Raw genomic sequence first — 20,399 nt, 5'->3', positions numbered from 1 at the left:
TAATGAAATGATAGCTTTAGCAAAGTTCTTGTAGTCACATATTTCATTCATAACATGCTAACCAGTTACCACTTAGGAGAAAGTAGGCTAGTACTAGGAAGTCAAGTTGCCATGTCAGTTAGTGAGACTAATGGGCCATCTAAAACTCTAATGAAATGATAGCTTTAGCAAAGTTCTTGTAGTCACATATTTCATTCATAACACGCTAACCAGTTACAGCTTAGGAGAAAGTAGGCTAGTACTAGGAAGTCAAGTTGCCATGTCATTCACTTCTCCCTAATCAATCATAGATGAGGTGTCAGCGGTACTAGGAAGTAAAATTGCCTACGCCATTCATTTACAGTAATTGCTGCTAATCAACAGAAAGTTCATGCATATTTTAAAAGTTCTGCTTCCAACTCTCTTCTAACTTGTTATTCATCTCACATTTCTTATTGTTTGTATATCCTATTCAAGTCTTCAATTATATTTCTCTCGCACGGGCCTTTGTGGTAGAAATGTTGAAAGTGACAATACTACAATTACACTGTTCAACAGTTGACCTGAAAGCAGGTCATATTTTGAATTTGTGTATAAAAAGTACAATGTACGATGTGCCTCTGTGGTGTTTAAACAGCAAGAGATACGCTGAGCAATTGCTACATTCAAATCAAGCCTATTTTCATCTCTGCTACAGTGGTCCTTTAGTAGGTGTGTGTGTGTGTGTGTGTGTGTGTGTGTGCGTGTGTGCGTGTGTGTGTGTGTGTGCATGTGTGTGCATGTGTGTGTGAGTGTGTGCGCGCGAGATTGCATGACAGACCGTTCCTGAGACTCACGTTAAATGAACAAAAAGTGGCATCCAGTGAAAGATTGTTTAAAGTCATGGCTGCCAAGACTTTATGCCCATCATTTATCTTGTTACTGATATATCAAATTCACTTCATAGCTCAAGTCATAAAAATGTATGAGAATGTAAATGCCTGAGTGACCCATTCATCTTGTTTAAAGTGGCAAATGTAACATGTTCCTCATCCAGGTGATGAAGTTATACTTTACTCATTCATGAAGGATTCTTTGTTGATGGCAATGTGTTCTGCATGTCATTATGATGAGAGAGGGAAACGGAAATCACCCAGAGTCCCATTGTGAAGAGTAATCCCACAAACACATACATCACTGAGAAGCCCTCCAAGTCAGGAGTCAGAAGAGTGGCTCATCACTTGGTTTTGTCAAGTTATGGAAGTTATATGAAGTATTATGCTGATGACAGATGGTTTCCAGAGGACCTTGAACATTTTAAGCCAAAACAATTCTTTCAGGTCACTTTTTTGGACTGTAACACCCTTGGGGCATAAGAGTTACAAACGAGGCAAGACTCAAGTGGCTATTTAGTTCAAGATATAGCTTAGGTTCATGCAGGTTAGAAGAAACCTACTTCTGTGTGGTTCTTCACACCCACAACCACCCCCTGACCCTGAGGAACGAACACACACACACACACACACACACACACACACACACACACACACACACACACACACACACACACACAGCCTGGCACAGTGAGGAGTTTATTCAGCCTGTCAGAGAGGGGAAGTGATGAAGTAATGATTAATATGGGGGATGTTTAGAAATGTAAATCCCTGTTGCAACACAAATAAACCAAGGGGGTTTCTTGGGATGATTAAACACACATTTCACAGTTGATTGAGCGTGCGGAAAGTCATCCATTTCACCCTGGTACCTCCTCCCACCTCTGTAAACACTGATGTGGGCCCCTCTTCTAGTGAAGTATATGACCATCATCACTGCTTTATATGCGCATGCAGGCCATTGAAGACGAAAGGCTGCCTCAATTTATATAACCACAGGGATCTGCTGATTAGGTAATTTATATGGAAGGCAGGTTTATAACTGCTAACTTACCATCATGTCCCGCAACAATTATTTCAGAAATTCCTGCTATTAAAGCAGACAGTAAATTCTAGATTTTTCTTTTGCTGTCATTGAAAAACCCATAACCTGGAATCTGATTTTCAATAAATCCTTTTTATGAAATAGGGAGCAATTACATCATATGAGAGACTTTCCAAATTGATCCATTTGGAGAAGCGTGACACTTTCCCCCACAGAGGAGTTTGCACAGCCAAAGGTCTTTTTAAAGTTACATGTTCATAAAGTATGGGTTAGTACAAGAGACCTTTAGGAAAGGGGTCAAGGACAAGTGCACCCATGGGGAGTGTTAGACTCTTATACTGACATTTTTGTGGAGATACAGTAGGCTAATTCAATTAATTGTCCCTCACAAAGCCAAGGCACATATACACAGCACATGCCTCAACCAAAACATAAAACTAGATTATAGAAATTGGCAGATTTCTGTCAGTGTTTTTAAACATAACACTGGATTGTGGCTAGAGATTCATCAAAGCTCAATAATAATATTTACATGTAAATATCCTGTATGTAATATGGCCCATGTGTAATATGTTGGCCTGTGCACTTTGACAGACAGCAGAAGTAATACAGAGCAAACATTTTTCCTGACTATTAATCAAGGTTTATACATTGTTACATTACAAGGTTTATCAAACATTTTTCAGCTATGAGGTTAATACAAGAGGGGCAGGCTATACATGGGAATGCATTTCTTCCCTTTATTCTTCCTTATGATTAAAGCACAATCTGATTTTGACTCATTGGGCTATTGGACACTGCAGTTTATACACGGGTGTGGTTAATACATGTTTTTTTTTAATTATTATTCGCATAATACACTGCCATGCAGTTTATACACAATGCGGCTACTTCACTGGAAATTACTGGAAAGGCATGCCGTTAGAAATTAAAGATGTGGCATTTCCTTGGTTTGCATTAATAGCAACAGTATTTGCTTCAAATTAGAGTATTAGTTATCTTCATTTTTATGGTTTTCAGACTACCTGATGATGTATTCCCTTTACCAACAATTTTAAATTTCAGACTGAAATGATCACAAAACATGTTATGAATGTAATTTCCTTGAGGATTGACTACCACTGGAACCAACCACTTGATGGTCAAGATTGGACATGTATGTGGTTGTTAGCCAAATTCAAATGCAACGTGTGCCAGACTTCCAGGTGTGATTGTATAAGTACCTAGTTTATATAACATCCTGAAATGCATTTTTATGGCAAGTGGTCATTTATGCACTGGCCACACAGGCTATTCAATATACATTTCAGGTTGTATAAGTATAAGTATATATACTCTTTTGATCCCGTGAGGGAAATTTGGTCTCTGCATTTATCCCAATCCGTGATTTAGTGAAACACACAGTGAACACTAGCCTGGGTGTTCCCATGCTGCCTTGCGCGCGATTTGATTCACGCTGCTAAGGCAGCCTGGAGACCATGGAGCAAATTTTCGCCTGAGATAGGGAACCAATCACAGAACAGGGGGGAAAGCAAGACGATGATGAGCTATGCACAGACACATTTGGGTTAGGTGCCATGGTCAAGGGCACTTCAGCCGTGCCCACTGGTCGGGGCTCGAATCGGCAAACCCTCCGTTTACAGGTCCGGAGTGCTAACCAGTGGGCCACGGCTGGTCGTGAATCCCTGTGAAAATCCCTTGTGGGCAGCCGTGGCCTACTGGTTAGTGCTTCGGACATGTAACCGGAGGGTTGCCGGTTCGAACCCCGACCAGTAGGAAGTGGCTAAAGTGCCCTTGAGCGAGGCACCTAACCTAACCTCTCACTGCTCCCCGAGCGCTGCTGTTGTAGCAGGCAGCTCACTGCGCCGGGATTAGTGTGTATTTCACCTCACTGTGTGCTGAGTGTGTTTCACTAAATTCACGGATTGGGATAAATGCAGAGACCAAATTTCCCTCACGGGATCAAAAGAGTATATACTTATACTTATAAAAGTTTACAGCAAGGCATCATCAGAGAATCACCCAAGTACCTCAGCTAACTGAGGTACTTTACACTACCTTTTATTTGTGCCAGTTTGCATGCTTTGCATGCTTTACACCAGTGGTTCTTAAACTTTTTGTCTGGCGACCCCCTAAAAAACATGGGCCATATCTCGTGACCCCCTTCCCTCGACCTCCGGCGAAATTTGGTTTCAAAATGTTGTATGATGGGCATTGGAAGCAGAGGCAGAAAATGTCTTCCGACCCCCAGTTTGAGAACCACTGCTTTACACTACCTTTTTATTTGTGCCAGTAAGCTAGCTTTACATTTCCTTATTTGCGCCAGCTGTGCTGTTGCTGTTGTCAACAGGCTGTCAGGTAGTTACTGTCTAGTTTTGGACAAAACAAAACATTGCTTCTTTATTTGCCTGGCACACCCTTTAGGCTACCTCAGCTTTTCACTGGGACTAGCCTAAATAGGTCAGCTTTAAAAATTATTGATGTATGAAATATTTGGATTCATTTTGACAGATATTAAATAGGCATAGCCATGGACAACTGATTCCCATATAGGCCTTCTTCATGGACAAGCCACATATGACACTGCTCTTTGTGTCTAGGCCGGTATTCCATGCCTTGACTTAACAAAACTGTTAAAGTAATTATTAATGTACTTTGTACAATCTGAATTAATTTTCAGATTGTACAGAATAATTGTCCTTAGTGAAAACAGATCTCACACAAGTAATGTACGCAGGCAGTTAATGAATCCAATTTTCCATTGCCATATGGATAAGACTCATAACATCTTCCTCTATGTTCCACTGCTATATGGGTAAGACCCATAACATCTTCCTCTATGTTCCACTGCTATATGGGTAAGACCCATAACATCTTCCTCTACGAGGAAAAACTTTCTTCTCAGGTGTGCATGGCTTCATCCACACAACCACTAACAGATGACCTCCTTTGCCATCACCATTGTTGTGTTTGTTATGTCAAATATGTGTCATATGTCAAATGACTGCACTTCATAAGGACCTAACCACTCCTCAAAGCTTGATGACTGGCTCCTTAGACAAAGTACTTGGCTAATCTCTTATCAGTGATGGGCCTCCAGACTAATTACAAGGAATAGTCTTGCAATAATCAGTGATGGCCTACAGAGTACTGCAAGGAATAGTCTTGCAATAACAGACAACCAGAATAGGGAATAGGCTCTTTGGCAGTCCCTGCTACGGAGCATTAGTGCCCTGAACTAGCTTAATCCTCAGTTTGCTTATTACAAGTCAGTAGTTTGTGGATTTGCAGATTTTATTTCTGATTAAAACTTCCAAAAAAAAATCTGAAAGACTCACAAATGATCACAACATCTATAACTGCCCCTTAAAACATATACAAATACAAATGTAGACATTCTGAGGTATTGCAGCAGGGTTGATATTTTTGATAATTTCGGTCATGTGTTATGTGAAGCAGCTGATGCCTGAGTGTGTGAGTTATTAACAAGGCTGTTTGGTTTGGGCCCCGGCATGGCCTCATATAAATGGTACTCTTTATGGAAAATATCTCCTTTCTGGTTCGCTTTCCAATGAAAAGCCACACAGTTAGCGGACTTAAAAATAGCAACAACCACCAAAATGTAATATGCTTACTACACTTTTTGGGATAGCAGCCAAATTCTCTACCAAAAGTGTGTTTTTTCACAGAGAGAAAGGTATCTGAAATACAACACAGAGCACTTGAAACTTTCTCAGAATTCTCATCTGAAGGAGCCAACAGGATAAAACTTTAACACAACTGCACCATCTGAGGCCTAGAGAGCTGAGGAATAATAATGTGCTCACATTATGCGGAGTACCACTGGCCAATGCCATGGAAAGCGGCATAACATGCTAAATTAATAACATGCTGCACAAAAAAGAGGAGCTGGATTATCTGAAGTACAGAAGTGATAACCAGACTGTGATCTAGAGTGGTCCTCACACTATTGGCCCTGAGACACTGCCCGTCTGGTGGTGTGGAGAGTTAAGGTGGTTGGTGGTGCTTTTGTTCAGTTGCAGGGCAGATTTAGATGTTTTGTTCTCTCCCAATGGCCTGCAATACTTGTGCACCTGCCACAGTGTTGTCTCACATGAATTTGGTTTCGATTGAGTCGCACCAGCGAAATGCCACTTGTAAATGCTGTGACCTTGATATCATATCTTTGAAATTCACGGCCACAAATCCATTTCACATTTGAGAGCAGACTTCCTGATTAATTTCCTCTTTGTTAATAGCGGTCAAATCAGCTCTCTGACAATGGATGTAAGATGAGGAAAAGATTGCTTTAAAACTGATTACTGGCAGAAAGCTTGCAAGCTCGTCTAGTCTATCTAAATGCCTCTCTGTTGCGTGTGTCTCAGCACGCACTCCATCATAAGCTTTGAGTGACTCACAAAGGCTAAACACAATGTAAATCCAGCCTGTTTTTAATGAGGTCTTTGATAAAAAATGTGATCAGAATTACCACAAACAAGAATAGGTGATACATATACCTCCTAAAACAATTCAGCAGGTGTTCCCTATATGGTAAACAAATGCTTTCAAGATTATTTGCTTGATACAGCATGGCGATTACCACACGTCTCATATCTGAAAGCCCCACCAGAGATGTTAAACATTAGCTTTGAGTAGATGTCATATGACAAAACAATTCCTTTTGATTGGCGGTCTCTATGAAATGGAGTATAAATGACTTCTCAATGAATAATGTAATAATGCTTTTGTTTGCACACCAAAGACTGGACTTCTGTACAGAGTGGCCATATTTCTCTTTGAACTGGCATTTAGACTGACAAAAGCAAACATTTGCAGAAGGCAAAGCCATTCATATTTTATAATGGTTCTCCCTTGTGAACACTGAAGATAAATCATGCATCAAATATTAAAAAACACAGAAATACACATGTAGGGTCAAGTACAGGCACACACACGCACACACATACACACACACACACACACTTATATAGGGCTTTCAGACATACGTGTAAGGCCGGAGGTTCTGCGGATGTTAAACGATTGGGCCGTATATCTGAACAACATAAACGGTCATATGAAAGTCCGAACTTAGCCGGATGTTGTTCTACTCCCCTCCTAGTATTTCCTCTGGACATTATGTAAATGTGCTGTGTCTGAACGAAGTGTAGAACATGCGGTTAAAATGCACACCTAGTGAGAGGGCGTGTTGATGACGTTTCTTTCGTGCGTCTATGTGGTGGGGGCACTTAAATATGACTTAAGGCCATAAATGCCTGTGTCATGATTGAGTGGCATAGTGCTGTCCAGAAAATCTCCGACCTGAAAAGATGCAGACATCCCGAAGCTACTGTCCATGAGGGCAGACAGCATTGTGATAGAACACATGAAGGGAACGGCAAGAGACACGTTGATGTAGCCTACAACCGCATCGCAAGGCCAAAGGAATTCAAAAGACCAAATCATCATAAGCAGAAGGCGCTGAAAAGGCAGTAGCCTACAACGGCGTCGTTGACGACAATAACAGGAGTAGGCCTATTCAATAAATTGTTAGCCAACGCGGTTTTCGGTTTTCTGTTCATTGATAGCCTTCTCATGGCCTCACTGCTGAGCCCGATATTGTTGAGAATAAATATGTCTAGAGAAAATGAAAACGAAGAAAACCCAATTTTGTTCCAAGCTCCTTACGTAAATGCAATATAGACACATGGGGAGAGGGTGCTTTTGGAAAAATAAACCATGAAAAAACAAACCACTTCACTGTTATGTTAGTGTTTTGTTTGTTGTTTAAAAACGTTGTATATGATGGCCTTGAAGTCTTGAGTTAGCCTACTGAATTGGCTGGTACCATAAAGTTTGTGCATGCTCTCTTGAACGCAAACCAGATTTGGGTTCCATAGCCAAGTAATTCTGCTACATAACGTTGAAAACAGATACATTTGAAGCACACATACAAATACCGTAGGTCAGCTTCAAGTATGTGCACTTACGTGCCTACTTCAAGTAGCCTATTAGCGTTTGACAAACCTCCGCATATACTCTGGAGGTTATATCTGAAAGCCCTTATACTGTACTGTACTGTCCATACGTACATACAGTACATACAGTACATACTGTCTGAGGTCACTGTTTAATTTAATATATTTTACACAATGTAACTGTGACGGGTATAGTTTTCTTCTCATTACAAATAGGGACCAATCACAGATGTTTTACCTCCTTAGCACTCTAAGCATCCGAAAAACCACGCACATGACTCAATTATTCAGAGGAAATTGCACCTTATATTACATCCATCACAGACTTGTACACAAGCAATCACACTCTTCATGCTAAAAGTGAGAACGGGTCTTGTATAAGTTAAGATCAGTTAACTCAAGCAAGCATTAAACAGCTCTGCCAGTGGCACAAGTAATGTGTAGAGACTAATTATAAACAATCCATTTTGGACTATACAGCAGTTAGGTCAATCTATTTATTGATTTCTGATTGGACGAGAGGCATTCTATGAGTCATCACAAGAGGCGATACCCCGGGACATCCCCACTCCTGGGTCCCCGTGAGCACTTGAACCCATATATGGTACGGGCACTATAGACAGTTGCGCCACAGCACCCCCAACATTTTGTTTCTTTATTGGCCTACTGAATTCTGTGCTTCGACTTATTTTAATTCTGTGTTTTGACTTATCTTGTGGAAGTGTGTGTGTGTGTGTGTGTTTATGTGTGTGTGTGTAACCTTGCATGCTACCTCTGCAAAATAATTGCCCTTCTGGGACAAATAAAGTGTTACTGTACTGTACTGTACTGTACTGAATTAGTTGGTAATGGAGCTGTTGTATGAAGGCAATATGACCGCGACCGTGGTCTTGGTAAAGCATATTGCACCTTCAGCCTCGTACCTACGGCTGAATTATAGCCGTGGTGTTATCCTTTACCAACACCACCACTCCCACTTGTGTCATATTGCTTAAATTACATATGATGACATTTGGTGGAAGATCACTCTCTCCAGCTATAATGGAAGTTTGTGGTAAAAAATCATAGTCACTCCAGGTGCACTTTAAGGAATCAATGTGTTGTGTTGAAACCTAATCAAGTCAGTAAGAGCTTGTTTGAGCGGGACATCTCCCTTGTAATTTAATCACAATTAACCTGTAGTTGGTGGTAGTTGTCAGTCCTTATCTGACATCAACATACCCATCTCTATTCCATAACTAACAGTCAAATTCAGTCTTGGCAAATTTGTTCCTAGATTTAGCAACTTTTCAACTACCCCAGCAATTATTCAGCATTTATTTAGAAACTTTTAGCAGCTTTTGAAAAGTGACTTAAACACTGAAATGCACCGATTCACCCCTCACACAAATTGTTTATTATTTGTTATATTATTTTTTGACAGAAAATACAATGAACAAATGTTAAATGAACAAATGAGAGATATTTCATGTGCGTCAATATATATATATATATATATATATATATATATATATGGTCATAACAAATTCATGTTTACATTATGTCTCAACCTGCCAATAGTAATTTCTCCTGAATGTTCTTGGTGTTTTGCATGCCTTAGTTGACTAGCTAGCTTGCTAGTTGTAGACTAGGCTGCTTATTTAGGAACAAACCTCTTTATTGTACCTGTGGGCAAGATGTGTAGCAGGATGTGCTAGTTTGGGCCTCTTCCGTGTTTTGCCTTAAAGGGATGGTTCTCTGTACGCACAAGGGTCATATTTATGGATGATAACAAGTTCAAAAGTTACATTAATCAAATGAGTTTTGAGTTACACCATTGTTTGCATTTTCAAACCACTGACAGTGGTAGTGTGGAGAGGGTCCCTACAAACAAATAAAAGCTTTGAAAGTGTACAGAGAGGTTATATATAAGGACTGTTTTTGAAGTGTATTACCTTGTGTTCCTGTGTTCTTGTGTCAAATCAGTAGGTGTGTTTGACTTCTTGCAGCGATGTGCAGATCTGGCTGAATCACAATAGAAACATGCAAGAAGTCAAACGGAGATGGAGATGTCCATGCCCCATGTCACAACCGAGCATAGAAGTCATGTAGACAAGCAATGTATGATATCAAGATGTAGAGTCTGGGAACTCACCATTGGCAGTGCGTTCCCAGAGGGGTGGGATAAATAGTTGTCTTTCAAATTCCCTCTGCATGCAATAAGATAGCGCTACAACTTATAAGTCCCATGCGTATTCTCACCAGCGGAGCTAGTTGGCTAGTTGATCAAACTTTTGGCAACTAAAAAAAAACTCGAGTCGCGCTGTTCGCCAGCAGCAGCATCCATCTTGTTTGTTTTGAAGTAGCAGGGAATTCATGCAGAACCGTCGCAACTCTGCCATCATTATGTTAAGCCCGCCCACCGACTTTATACACGATGTGATTGGCCTGATCAAAGTTTGATTTTTCCAGCTTGCAAGCCAACGGAGAGTTGCTAGACTACCCTGGCTGCAAATTACATTTGCTGCCGCTAGGATGCGTCTAGATTTCTAGGCTATACAGGTCTAGGCTAAGGCCTTGAATGTTTCCAAATTCTAGCACCACCTCAATTCTCCCATAGTCAGCTATATGATTGTAGACTCCTTAACTGAATGTAGACCTTGTGTACATGGGCAATATAATCAGTTACCCTATACAGTACAAAAAAACACTGCTCTGAATTAAATATTCCAGTCTTGCAATGGAATTTGGTGAGTGTTGTTAGGGGATATGTGCATAGGAGTTAATGCCGCCTCAGTGTTGCATTTACTGTCAGACAGTAATCATCAAAGGCTAACATCAATACTAGGCCTACAACAGAGAGGTCTGGGGTGTGCTAGGGTTCACTGCTAGGCGCTGATCTATGGGAGTAGACAGCAGTGGAGCTCAAGCTGAGCTCCTACCAGATGTGTCAGTGCCAAAGGGACCCACTGTCACTATGAAATAGCCTGTGAAATATGTAACTTTGTCAGAATGATATGTAATTGGTAGCAAATTGCCATTCCCCCCGTTTGCTGTCAATCACAGCAAAGTTCTGTGTCTTTATTCCCACATGAAACAGTAGTATTTTACTAAAATAGTGCATAACATAGTCATAGTTGTCTTAAGCCAGTTGACCTAGTTATCCTACCTAGCTAACTCATCTCAACAGTGGCAGTTATGCTTGTGAATGTTAGTAGGGTGTGAGAACCAATAAGTTGCCAAAGTTATGTATTTGGGGACCAAGCAAAATCAAAACTGACTAAAAGGGTCATGATCCTACCCTCATCATCAAAAATCATTACGCCACTGACCAAGAAAAACCTGGTTTATAGCAAAAGGCGCATATAAAGCACAGCTGAAGACACACTGTCACGAGATGTAAGCAGCAACTGCAGGATAAATATCCTTAGGATTTTTATTCAGTCATTTGAACATTATTGGGGTAAGTGTTGCTTTTTTCAGGCGGTGTTTTCGATGGTAACCTTGTCAGTCAATAGTGAAAGTAATTAACTGTTTTGTCGTTGACCATGAGACCACGGTGCAGATGCATGTAGGCTATACTCTGCTAGTCACAAACAGGTTTTTAGTAAAGCAAGGTTTAGTGGAATCCCTATTCCATACGGCCTCGCGTGCAAGCAGATTCCTTCAAATGCACCGCTAACTATCAAAATACCGATGCGCTGTTTGAAGTTGCGCTGCTTGCTGTTAAAGGGAATGACAGATGTCACTCTCATTGGTTTAAAGGATGTTATGCCCAAAACACACCCATGACTGATTAAGAAGCATAAGAACAACCTTTTTGATCACATAATCGTGCCATTAAATTAGTAAATGTGGACTGGCCACACCTTTAATGTCTATAAACTTTACGCCTCTGACTATCCATTTCTGATCGCCAAAATAGAGCCCTATAAAAGTCAATGTAGCATCAGAATGAGGCTGAAGCCGTTATTTTCAGGTAAAAGAATAGCATTGTGTTGCTTTAAATGTTACTAAAATGGCTAACAAAACGGTTTGCTACATAGACCGAAACTAATTTGAATTTCTCAAAAACAGCACAGATTTTCACAAGGCCCCCTGCCAGTGGGTGTGGTGGTGAGAGCGTCAAAACTGACCAGAAGTTATTCATTATGTGAGCCAGCATCTCTCAGCAGCGAGCTGCAGCATGGCCATTTGCAGCATGTCTTGGGTGGTATGTGCATCAGAAGAAGGTTAAAATCCAAGCAACTTTATCTTGTGGCTAACCGTAAGTGCAGGGGATAGATGAATAATGGTCGGAATTTAGTGTAATGACGATGGCTCCCATTTCCATCTTATGCCAACAACTCAACCCAGTGTATATTTAAGATGCTTCACTCCAGACAATATCTCTATTGTCTATTAACATAAAGTTCAAGTTGAGTGGTATTAAGCACACGCTTTTATCCAAAGTGACATGGGCTCGTAAACAGCGGGTTCAGGAATGGAACATGGGTCAAGAGACCACTGCCACCGTCAGGAAGTGACATCACTACTGTTCCAGTACATGAGATTTTGTCATTTTGGTGATGGAAGAACTTGACTGGCTTGCATTGAACAGGGTTCTCTACATCATCAAACACCTTTGGGATGAACTAGACCAAACATTGTGAGCCAGGCCTTCTTGTCCAACATCAGTGCCTGACCTTACAAATACTCCTCTGAATGAATGGGAAAATATTTCCACAGACACTCTAAACTTGTGTAGAAATACTTCCCAAAATTGTGGAAGCTGTTCCAGCTGTAAAGGGGGACCAACCCCATATTTATATATGGATTTAGAATGGGATGTCATCGAAGTTCCTGTGGGTGTAATGGCAGGCGTCCCAATACTTTTGTCTATGTAGTGCTGAAACCATAACTGTTGCCATCAGTTGGGCCTTAAAATTAAAGTTAGTGTAAGTTGGCACTAGTGATGAAACAAGAGCTGCTAGTCTGCAACCATGCAATAGGTGGTACATGTCATTCCTTATTAACACACAACACTATTACTTATTAACACAACATACATTTGATTACGATGACTGACAGTAGGGGGTTGATTTTTTCAGGAATCATTTTCTCACTAGTTCAGTCAGTCTACAAACAGTCAGTCTTCTCTGCAAGGGTTTTTGGAAAATCAGTATGCTTGCAGAGTGTTCTCTCCTTATCGTGCAAACGAAACACATATAAGGCACTGGGCCATTTATGAATTCATTAATTTGCATTACGTTTACAACACCCCTACAGAGCTCTCTCAATTAAATCACATTGAGGAAGATAAATAATACAATTCTGGTTCATTCTTCTGCACTTCACATGCCATTTCTAGAGGCTAAATGTTCTGTTAAAATAGTGCTAAGTGCTTTGTTAACATAATGCTTGGTCCTAATGTTCACGCAGAGTATGTATCCCACAGTGGAAAAGAAAATAGAACTAAACAGAAATAGGTTATTTCAGTTCCACTTTCACAATTAAGACTACACATTAAACTACTTTAAATAATGAAAATGGTGTTTTCATTATTTCCTGAGGTTGGTGTTTTGATACTTGATATTATGAGTATCAGGATCTGTCTGAAATTGGTAATGCTTATAGAATGCTTGTATCTAATAGCATCATGTATTATAGGAGGATATATTATAGGATACAGGTAATATTACCCTACTGTTACACATTAGAGAGTAATTATAATTTACTTTAGAGGTCTTCAGACTTATTTTGGAAGTGGGATACCAAGTTTCTTCAAATCCAACCATATACATAAATTCCCTAACCTGAGGAAAAGAAATGTGCAAATGCCAGAGGGGTATTTCAAACACAACTCTGTGTTAGTCGCTTTATGAGAGCCTTTTAATATGCTCCCAATTATCTAAGACTTTCAGATCTAGAGGGCCATTCTGACACCTTTTTAGCTTTCTTACATTTATTACTGACAGAAACTCAGAATGAAACCTGCAAATTTTACTTAGACAAGCATCATCATGTGAGAGGTTCATTTCCATAAAATATTCTTTGTCAAAAACCAAACAATGTGCAAATTAACCTGTTTCTGTGATATCATTGTGGAAGGCCCATAGCTATAAATGACCTCAATTAGACATTTAGAACAGTATAAGGTGGCTTACAAGTAGAGGGTCTGAATGACATGCTGTCGCGGACACCATTTTTCTTTTTTGTGCATCACTTTGACGAGCACTTCGAATTTGAAAATCAATGAGGGGAAAGTGCTTGTAAGAGCAGAGAAGGACTTGAAGCTGCCTTGTTCAATGAGTGAACTGTTTGCCTCAGCCTCCATTACCACCCTCCAAGGGAAACACGACTAGTATTAAACCTGTCAGAAAGGGACGGTTTAGCACTGATGAAAATGACATGTGACCATGGGTGATGGGGATTTTGTCTCCTGGGATTAGGTACATTTACTTTGGATGGGTAGTAATGTCATTTGCTTGATGCAGTAGATCTGTTTATGAGCTGATTAAATCGGAAGGTCTTGCTTCATTTCATGCTATTTGGTTTATGACTTCATTACAGCCATCACAAAAGCTGTACATATTTTGTGTCATAAAAATTCATAGATTGTGGTAGCCATCATGGATTTTAGCATGTCACCTTTTAATGCTTCTGCTTGATTGGCTTATTAGTTTGGTAAATACCAATAACAGCATTCTGCAAAAAAATAGCCCTCTGTCTTCGTATTGATAGGCCTATTACAAAGTCTTACCAGTCTGTCATGGTGCCACCTATTGATACAGATACTGCATGATTGAAGGTCTGACAAGGCAACATACTGTATATGTTTTATCACAGAACCTATCTAATTACAACTCTCATTATTATTAACTGTTATTATTAACTACATGAGTCATTGCTTGAGATTTTCTGTACAGCTGTCAGGTAGGAAGTGTCCCCATGTAATACAGTGAGACATCGGAAAGGTTGCCCCTGCCCTGAGAGGTGTCACTGAGAGGGAAAAAGTGGATGCAGACTAGCATTTCAACACCTCACTGCACTTAACATGTGGCATATCAGGTAGCCATTCACTAAATAAAATGAGTTAAAGCACATTTGTCAGATGACTAATGTCATATTGGTCCCACCATTATGAATCCTCTTATATACTCGTGTGAAAATGCTGCTTATCTTGCAGCTCTAATACACTAAATACTGAATATCTGACTCAAGAGCAAATATACATTCACAAGGTGCATTGTGAGGATAAATGTCATAAAATTAAAAAAATTCAAAACTTTTTTTAATTGGAATTGTGAAAGTCACATCTATTTAGGGCATGGGCCTTTCAAAGTAGGGTATCATTCTTGCTTTTATAAAAAAAATATTTTAAAATAGTCCATTGTAAAGATGTAACCCTGGACTGAGGCAGCACCTTGCTATGTTTCTCTTTGTATTCTCCGGCTTGTGAGCACCAGTGGAGAGAGTGTAATTTATGCACACATGTGCTTGCATGCTCCTCTGATGACAGGCCCAGGAGGAGGGGCACATGATAAATTGCTTTCCACTGGGGACCTCCACACAAGCCACCATGATGTGGGTAAAAATGGAAATTGCTCTCTTTCACCATCATTACATCAGTTGAAAGCTTGTGTGGGCCCCTGGAACACTTTAACAGATTTCAAGCTGCAAAGGCACATGCCTATGTTTTGGTAAAAGTGTTTAAACTTGGTCGAAGTTAAAGTGGCAGTATATGCATATTAAACATGTAGAAATACAATTTCTGTGGATAATCGGTGTTACTGACCCAACACCTCTGATTGTGTAGGCATATGTGCTATCTGACAAATGTAACATGAAAGGTAACAAATCAGTGTTGCTAAATTTTTGGTCTTCAGACATTCACACTTTTGACAATAAAAACTCGGTTATTTTTAAAAGCGAATGAATTCTAGGATTATACAATAATCGGTGTTGGGACCGCTGGAAATATTTTCAGATATGATCACTGTTCCTTATTAAACCTTTAAAACATATTTGTTATGCAACGTAGTCAAAGCTGTACCATACCGGACCACCGACCATTTAAATACTTATATTAATGAAATTCGTGGAAATACTCTGTGGTGAACCCCTGTTGCTTGTTACTGAAAAGCATATTTTTGAGAGCTTTGCTTTTCCAAATGATTGCATGTGGTGTCCCGGCAAAAAAGGAAAATCAACCAAACAAATCATACAATAAAAGTCTGGTTTCCCGCGTGACCACTGAACAGAAGTTTCTTTAGCCTACTTCCAATAGATGCGTGATGCTTATTTCGTATGTCTTTAGAATTCTGAACAAGTTGCTGTTTGCAAAACACTACAAAAGGACATTCATAATTCATGATAAACTTGGCTTTAAATAGTTTTTAATATGCTACTGCTTTCTTAAAGTATCTGCAAGTTTGTCAACTGCGAGTCTTGCCTCACGCGAAATGTATTTTAATGTGCCATAGCCAAATAGACACCTGCCCATTACTTAGAAAAAAGAAACGGACAGATTTATATTACGTGAATTAATATAACCAATCTGTTTCTAGGCCTATACTGTGTAAACAATTCGTTTAGAAATTATTAAATTGTAAATTTAATGACAGCAATAATAAAAGTAACAACAGCCTATTATTATTAATAATAGCAATTACTAAAATGTAAAAGAGTAAAACACACCAGTGCAGGTAAAATCTCCAAAACTGAGATTAAGCGATGATATAGCCTGAGAACAGCCCTACAAGCACTCCCTTCTCTCTCTCGAACACACACACACACACACAAGCAGGCACGCACGCACGCGCGCACAGACACACAACATTGTTAAGTTGTTCAAGTTAGGAGCAACAGTAGGTTTGCGTACTAGATTTTGATAAACCGTCAACTGGAAGCATATTTTTGTATGGCAGACATGTACCCGATAAAGCTACACTGGTTACTTCACATACAAATGTAATGCCCCAGTAGCCTAAATAGATTGGGTTACCTTAAACTGCGATATTTTAAAGTAGGCTATCGTCTGTTTTCTCAATTTTGCGATCGAAGTGTTTCAACTTCGCGTAAAATCTAGTTTTCCCTGGGGGGCTAATGTTATAGAGATATCGTCAAAGTTATTTGGAGAATTAAATTAGATTTGATAAAAATCACTGACTACTCGCTTGTCTGAAAGATGTCATGTCAGAAAGTTACTTGTCTGAAGGATGCCTTTCCCCCTGTATTGCAAGGGAGGATTTTAAGTGCTTGTATGCATCTCAACCAATAACGCAGACTATTACGCAATATAAAATCCAACCACCAACATAACTGCATTCAAAATAAAACATTTCTTTGTGAATTTGGTATTAGCTCTCATTCAGTTTGGTCTGCCCTTTTTAAAATGTTTTCTATAATATTGATACTACGTGTAGTGATCAATACCGCAAAAAGCATAGGCTACGATACAATAGGCTGCTGTCTGCAAATTTTCACTGGGATAGCCTACCACACCTTCGTATAAAAAAAGAATAGCTCCAAAAACCATTCAGGCATCAACAGACCAATAAAATGGCCAATAACCAATTGTATAAAGTATCTCAAGAGTGATTTAAAGAAATAACTATTGAATTCCGGCTAGACTATTAAATCCAGAGTGCTTGAAAAAATGTCTCAAATAATGCTTAACACCAGACATGGAACAGAATTGTTTCTTATTTTTCCAGAATACATACAAAAAAATACCAATTCTCTTTCCATGGTATACACCTTAAAAATAACGGCAATTTAAAATGATGTGGACAATTTTGGATTTAAAAACAAACATGCATGTAAATTATATCCTCTCAAAGAGACATTAAATAAGAACGTACAATACAATCATAGCAATTTCAAAATCAACATTGAACCAAACGCTCCTATTTTATTAGTTTTCTACATGTTTCACTTTACCTACAGAGCTCAGTTTAACGTAATGCACTTTGAGTTGCTCAAATATTTTAATTTTGTCTTATTGTCTGCTTTAAGCCGACATAAATAAATACAGTGTCCTCGGATCCAGTCCTTCGGTGGAGCGTTGATATAAAAGTCTTTAATATTTTTTTATCTGTATATCTATAAATTTGACAAAAGTCTTTTTTACTGATATCCAAGCGCTGAAGCTGTGGTAAGTCTTTGACCGTACAGTGCATAAGGAGAGTAGTAGGGGCCTGTGGCAGCAGGGACTGGGACTGGCGCGCCGGTTGGCAATGGGCTCTTTGAATATGGATGGTAGCGACTGCTTAGTCCTAACGCGTGATGCGGGCTTCTTAGGGCCAATGTCCCGGGACTCCCAGGGGCTCCTGAAGGTGGCATGTGCATATGGCATGCCATGGCTGCTGCCGCAGCACTGGCTAATGATGATGAACTAGGGTAACCAGATATCAACTTATCGGCTCCTGTGAAAGCAGTGTGTGTCCTCAGGTGATTAAGCAGTTCTTCGGATGACGAGAAACGCTTGTCACAGGGTCCATTAGCCGACACCCAGTTGCAGATATGTGGAAGGGGGTCGTTGGGAAGCATGAAACCATAAGGATACAAAGGGTGTCCACCAAAAGATGGCGGCGAAGAGTGCACACTGTGTAAGGGGTGTGTTGGATACATCAGTGGGTATCCGGACTTCAAGGCAGAGGCAGCTGCCGCCGCTGCCGATTCATGTGTGCAGGCGGAACTGGCTGCACCGGCCAAGTGGCTGGCACAATGGTAACTTAAGCAGTATGGGTCTCTACAGAGACTGGCAGACATTATAGAAGGTGGAGATGCTCCGGCCAAAGGACTAGATCCTGCTTTACTGCAACCAAGCGAGCTGGCGAGCTGTGCGTTAACCAGACTCCCACCGTGGGGCAGAAAATGCTGTGGATAGCCAGCGTATGCCCCAGCTAAACTTCCAGGGTAGGCCATACCAGCAGGTGGCAAGGGGAAAACAGTTTGACCAGGTTTGTAAGGGGAAACTGGGGCTACTAGTCCCGACCCCAAAACAGATGCAGAGGAGACAGATGTTACTGTTGAGGACTCCGATGTTGATACTTTTGATCCTGCCATGGAGTCCTGATGGTGGTTGCCCTCGTTTATTCCAGAACAGCTAACACTTATCCTGCTAGAGTTAACACCATTTGATCCCAATACATCAGACGAGCCACTTTTATTACAATCAGATTCTTTCTTGTCTTCTCTATCACCAACTTTTCCCTCGGATGGCATCGGAGATGCTGAAGTGCTGGAATTCGGGCTGCCAGTCCTTGGAGTAAATGGCTGGCAGGTGGCGCTAGGCACACGGAAACCAGACTTCTCGCCACTTGAAACCCCAGAGGACGCGTCCTTTTTATCTGATGGTTTAGAATAAGGTTTGAAGCTAGATTTGTCGTCCACGCCAATGTCACTCATTTTTAGAGGACCGGACTTTGAGTCTTTGTCGCTAGATCCATTAGATGTTACTGATGAAAGTTTGGAAGAAGGTGGAGGGTCCGGTTTGCCGATCTGAGAGCATGTCTGCGCCAACAATGCCAGCGGACTTTTCTTGGCATCAAGCTGCGGAGAAAACATAATATTCAAGTTCCCGAAATATGTAACAGTAACACTGAAATACATCTATACATTTATACAGCGGTTCACCCATAGTCAAAGTCAGTCTGAAACATTGATCTACTACGTTACAAGGCTATCAAATGTTCGCGATCTTTTTCGTCATTTAAAGACGGGCTTGAGCTTTGCGGCAGTGTTTTCTTATCGTTCATATATTCATAATAGGCCTATGCACAACGAGTACGATATAATATGTTACTTTGTAATACATTTATTTATACATGTTCAGGATATGTTTAAATTTCGGAGGGTGAGATATAATAGGTTCCCAAAATACGCGAACAGTTCAGACCTTAAGACAATAGCCTACAGGAAATATCAGAATGAAAGGTCAGAATGATAATAAATATGACTGTGAAATCGAGATCTTACCTCTATTGGACTAATCGGTGTGGATGGCAAAGGTTGCAGATACTCTGGGTGCAAAATGTGTCCCGATCGTGCCGTAAGCATTTTCAAAACCTTGATGGGTAGTCGACTAGCTTGCCGTAGAGGGTCAGATGGAGGAGCCGAGTGAATGAAAGGCTTACTGGCGTTCGCGGAGTTGCAATTCCGTAAGTTACTGTTTTCCCAGACTAAATTTGAATCAGTATTTCTTGGTGTAGAGACCGAGGGCGATGTGATCATGACCCAATTCTCTCCCGATTAGTTGATTAGTCATTTATCAGATTTGCAAATAAATGTCCATATAAAGAATAAAAACATGTCATTGCAGTTTATAATCCGTATGGTCGATGTCAGTCAGCAGTACAGAGGTGCAGTGCGAACCTATCGCCGATCCGAAGCTGCGTCTGGCACCACAGGCATAGTGCGCTGTCTCTCTTCGTAGATCCGCGCGCTAGTCCTTCCAAACCAAGAACTGGTAGAAATGTTCACTTCAAAAGCATCTGAATTAGTCCGAGATTAAAGCCTTTGCCGCCTTCCAATCAAATGGGACCCCGAGGTGATTGGAGGGTC

General features: G+C 40.4%; 1 protein-coding gene across 1 annotated transcript; it reads right to left on the bottom strand.

Moving 5' to 3' along the window:
- Window positions 1-17,640: 17,640 nt before the first annotated feature.
- Window positions 17,641-20,399, bottom strand: znf503 (zinc finger protein 503). Its single transcript, XM_042066417.1, has 2 exons — window positions 19,815-20,399; window positions 17,641-19,388 (listed from the first exon to the last, which is right to left on the bottom strand). Exons 1-2 carry the CDS (start codon window positions 20,067-20,069, stop codon window positions 17,961-17,963), a joined length of 1,683 nt encoding a protein of 560 aa, XP_041922351.1. The 5' UTR covers window positions 20,070-20,399; the 3' UTR covers window positions 17,641-17,960.

This window comes from Alosa sapidissima, chromosome 16, assembly GCF_018492685.1.
Source record: "Alosa sapidissima isolate fAloSap1 chromosome 16, fAloSap1.pri, whole genome shotgun sequence".
Classification (NCBI taxonomy): Eukaryota; Metazoa; Chordata; class Actinopteri; order Clupeiformes; family Clupeidae; genus Alosa; species Alosa sapidissima.
This window is presented reverse-complemented; position numbering and strand designations above follow the sequence as displayed.

Excerpts from the sequence above, each read along its gene's own strand:
- znf503 (XM_042066417.1), bottom strand. The coding sequence starts at position 20,069 with ATGATCACATCGCCCTCGGTCTCTACACCAAGAAATACTGATTCAAAT. Across the intron at positions 19,389-19,814 it reads CACCGATTAGTCCAATAGAG|CTTGATGCCAAGAAAAGTCC; the intron begins GTAAGATCTCGA and ends TTTTCTCCGCAG.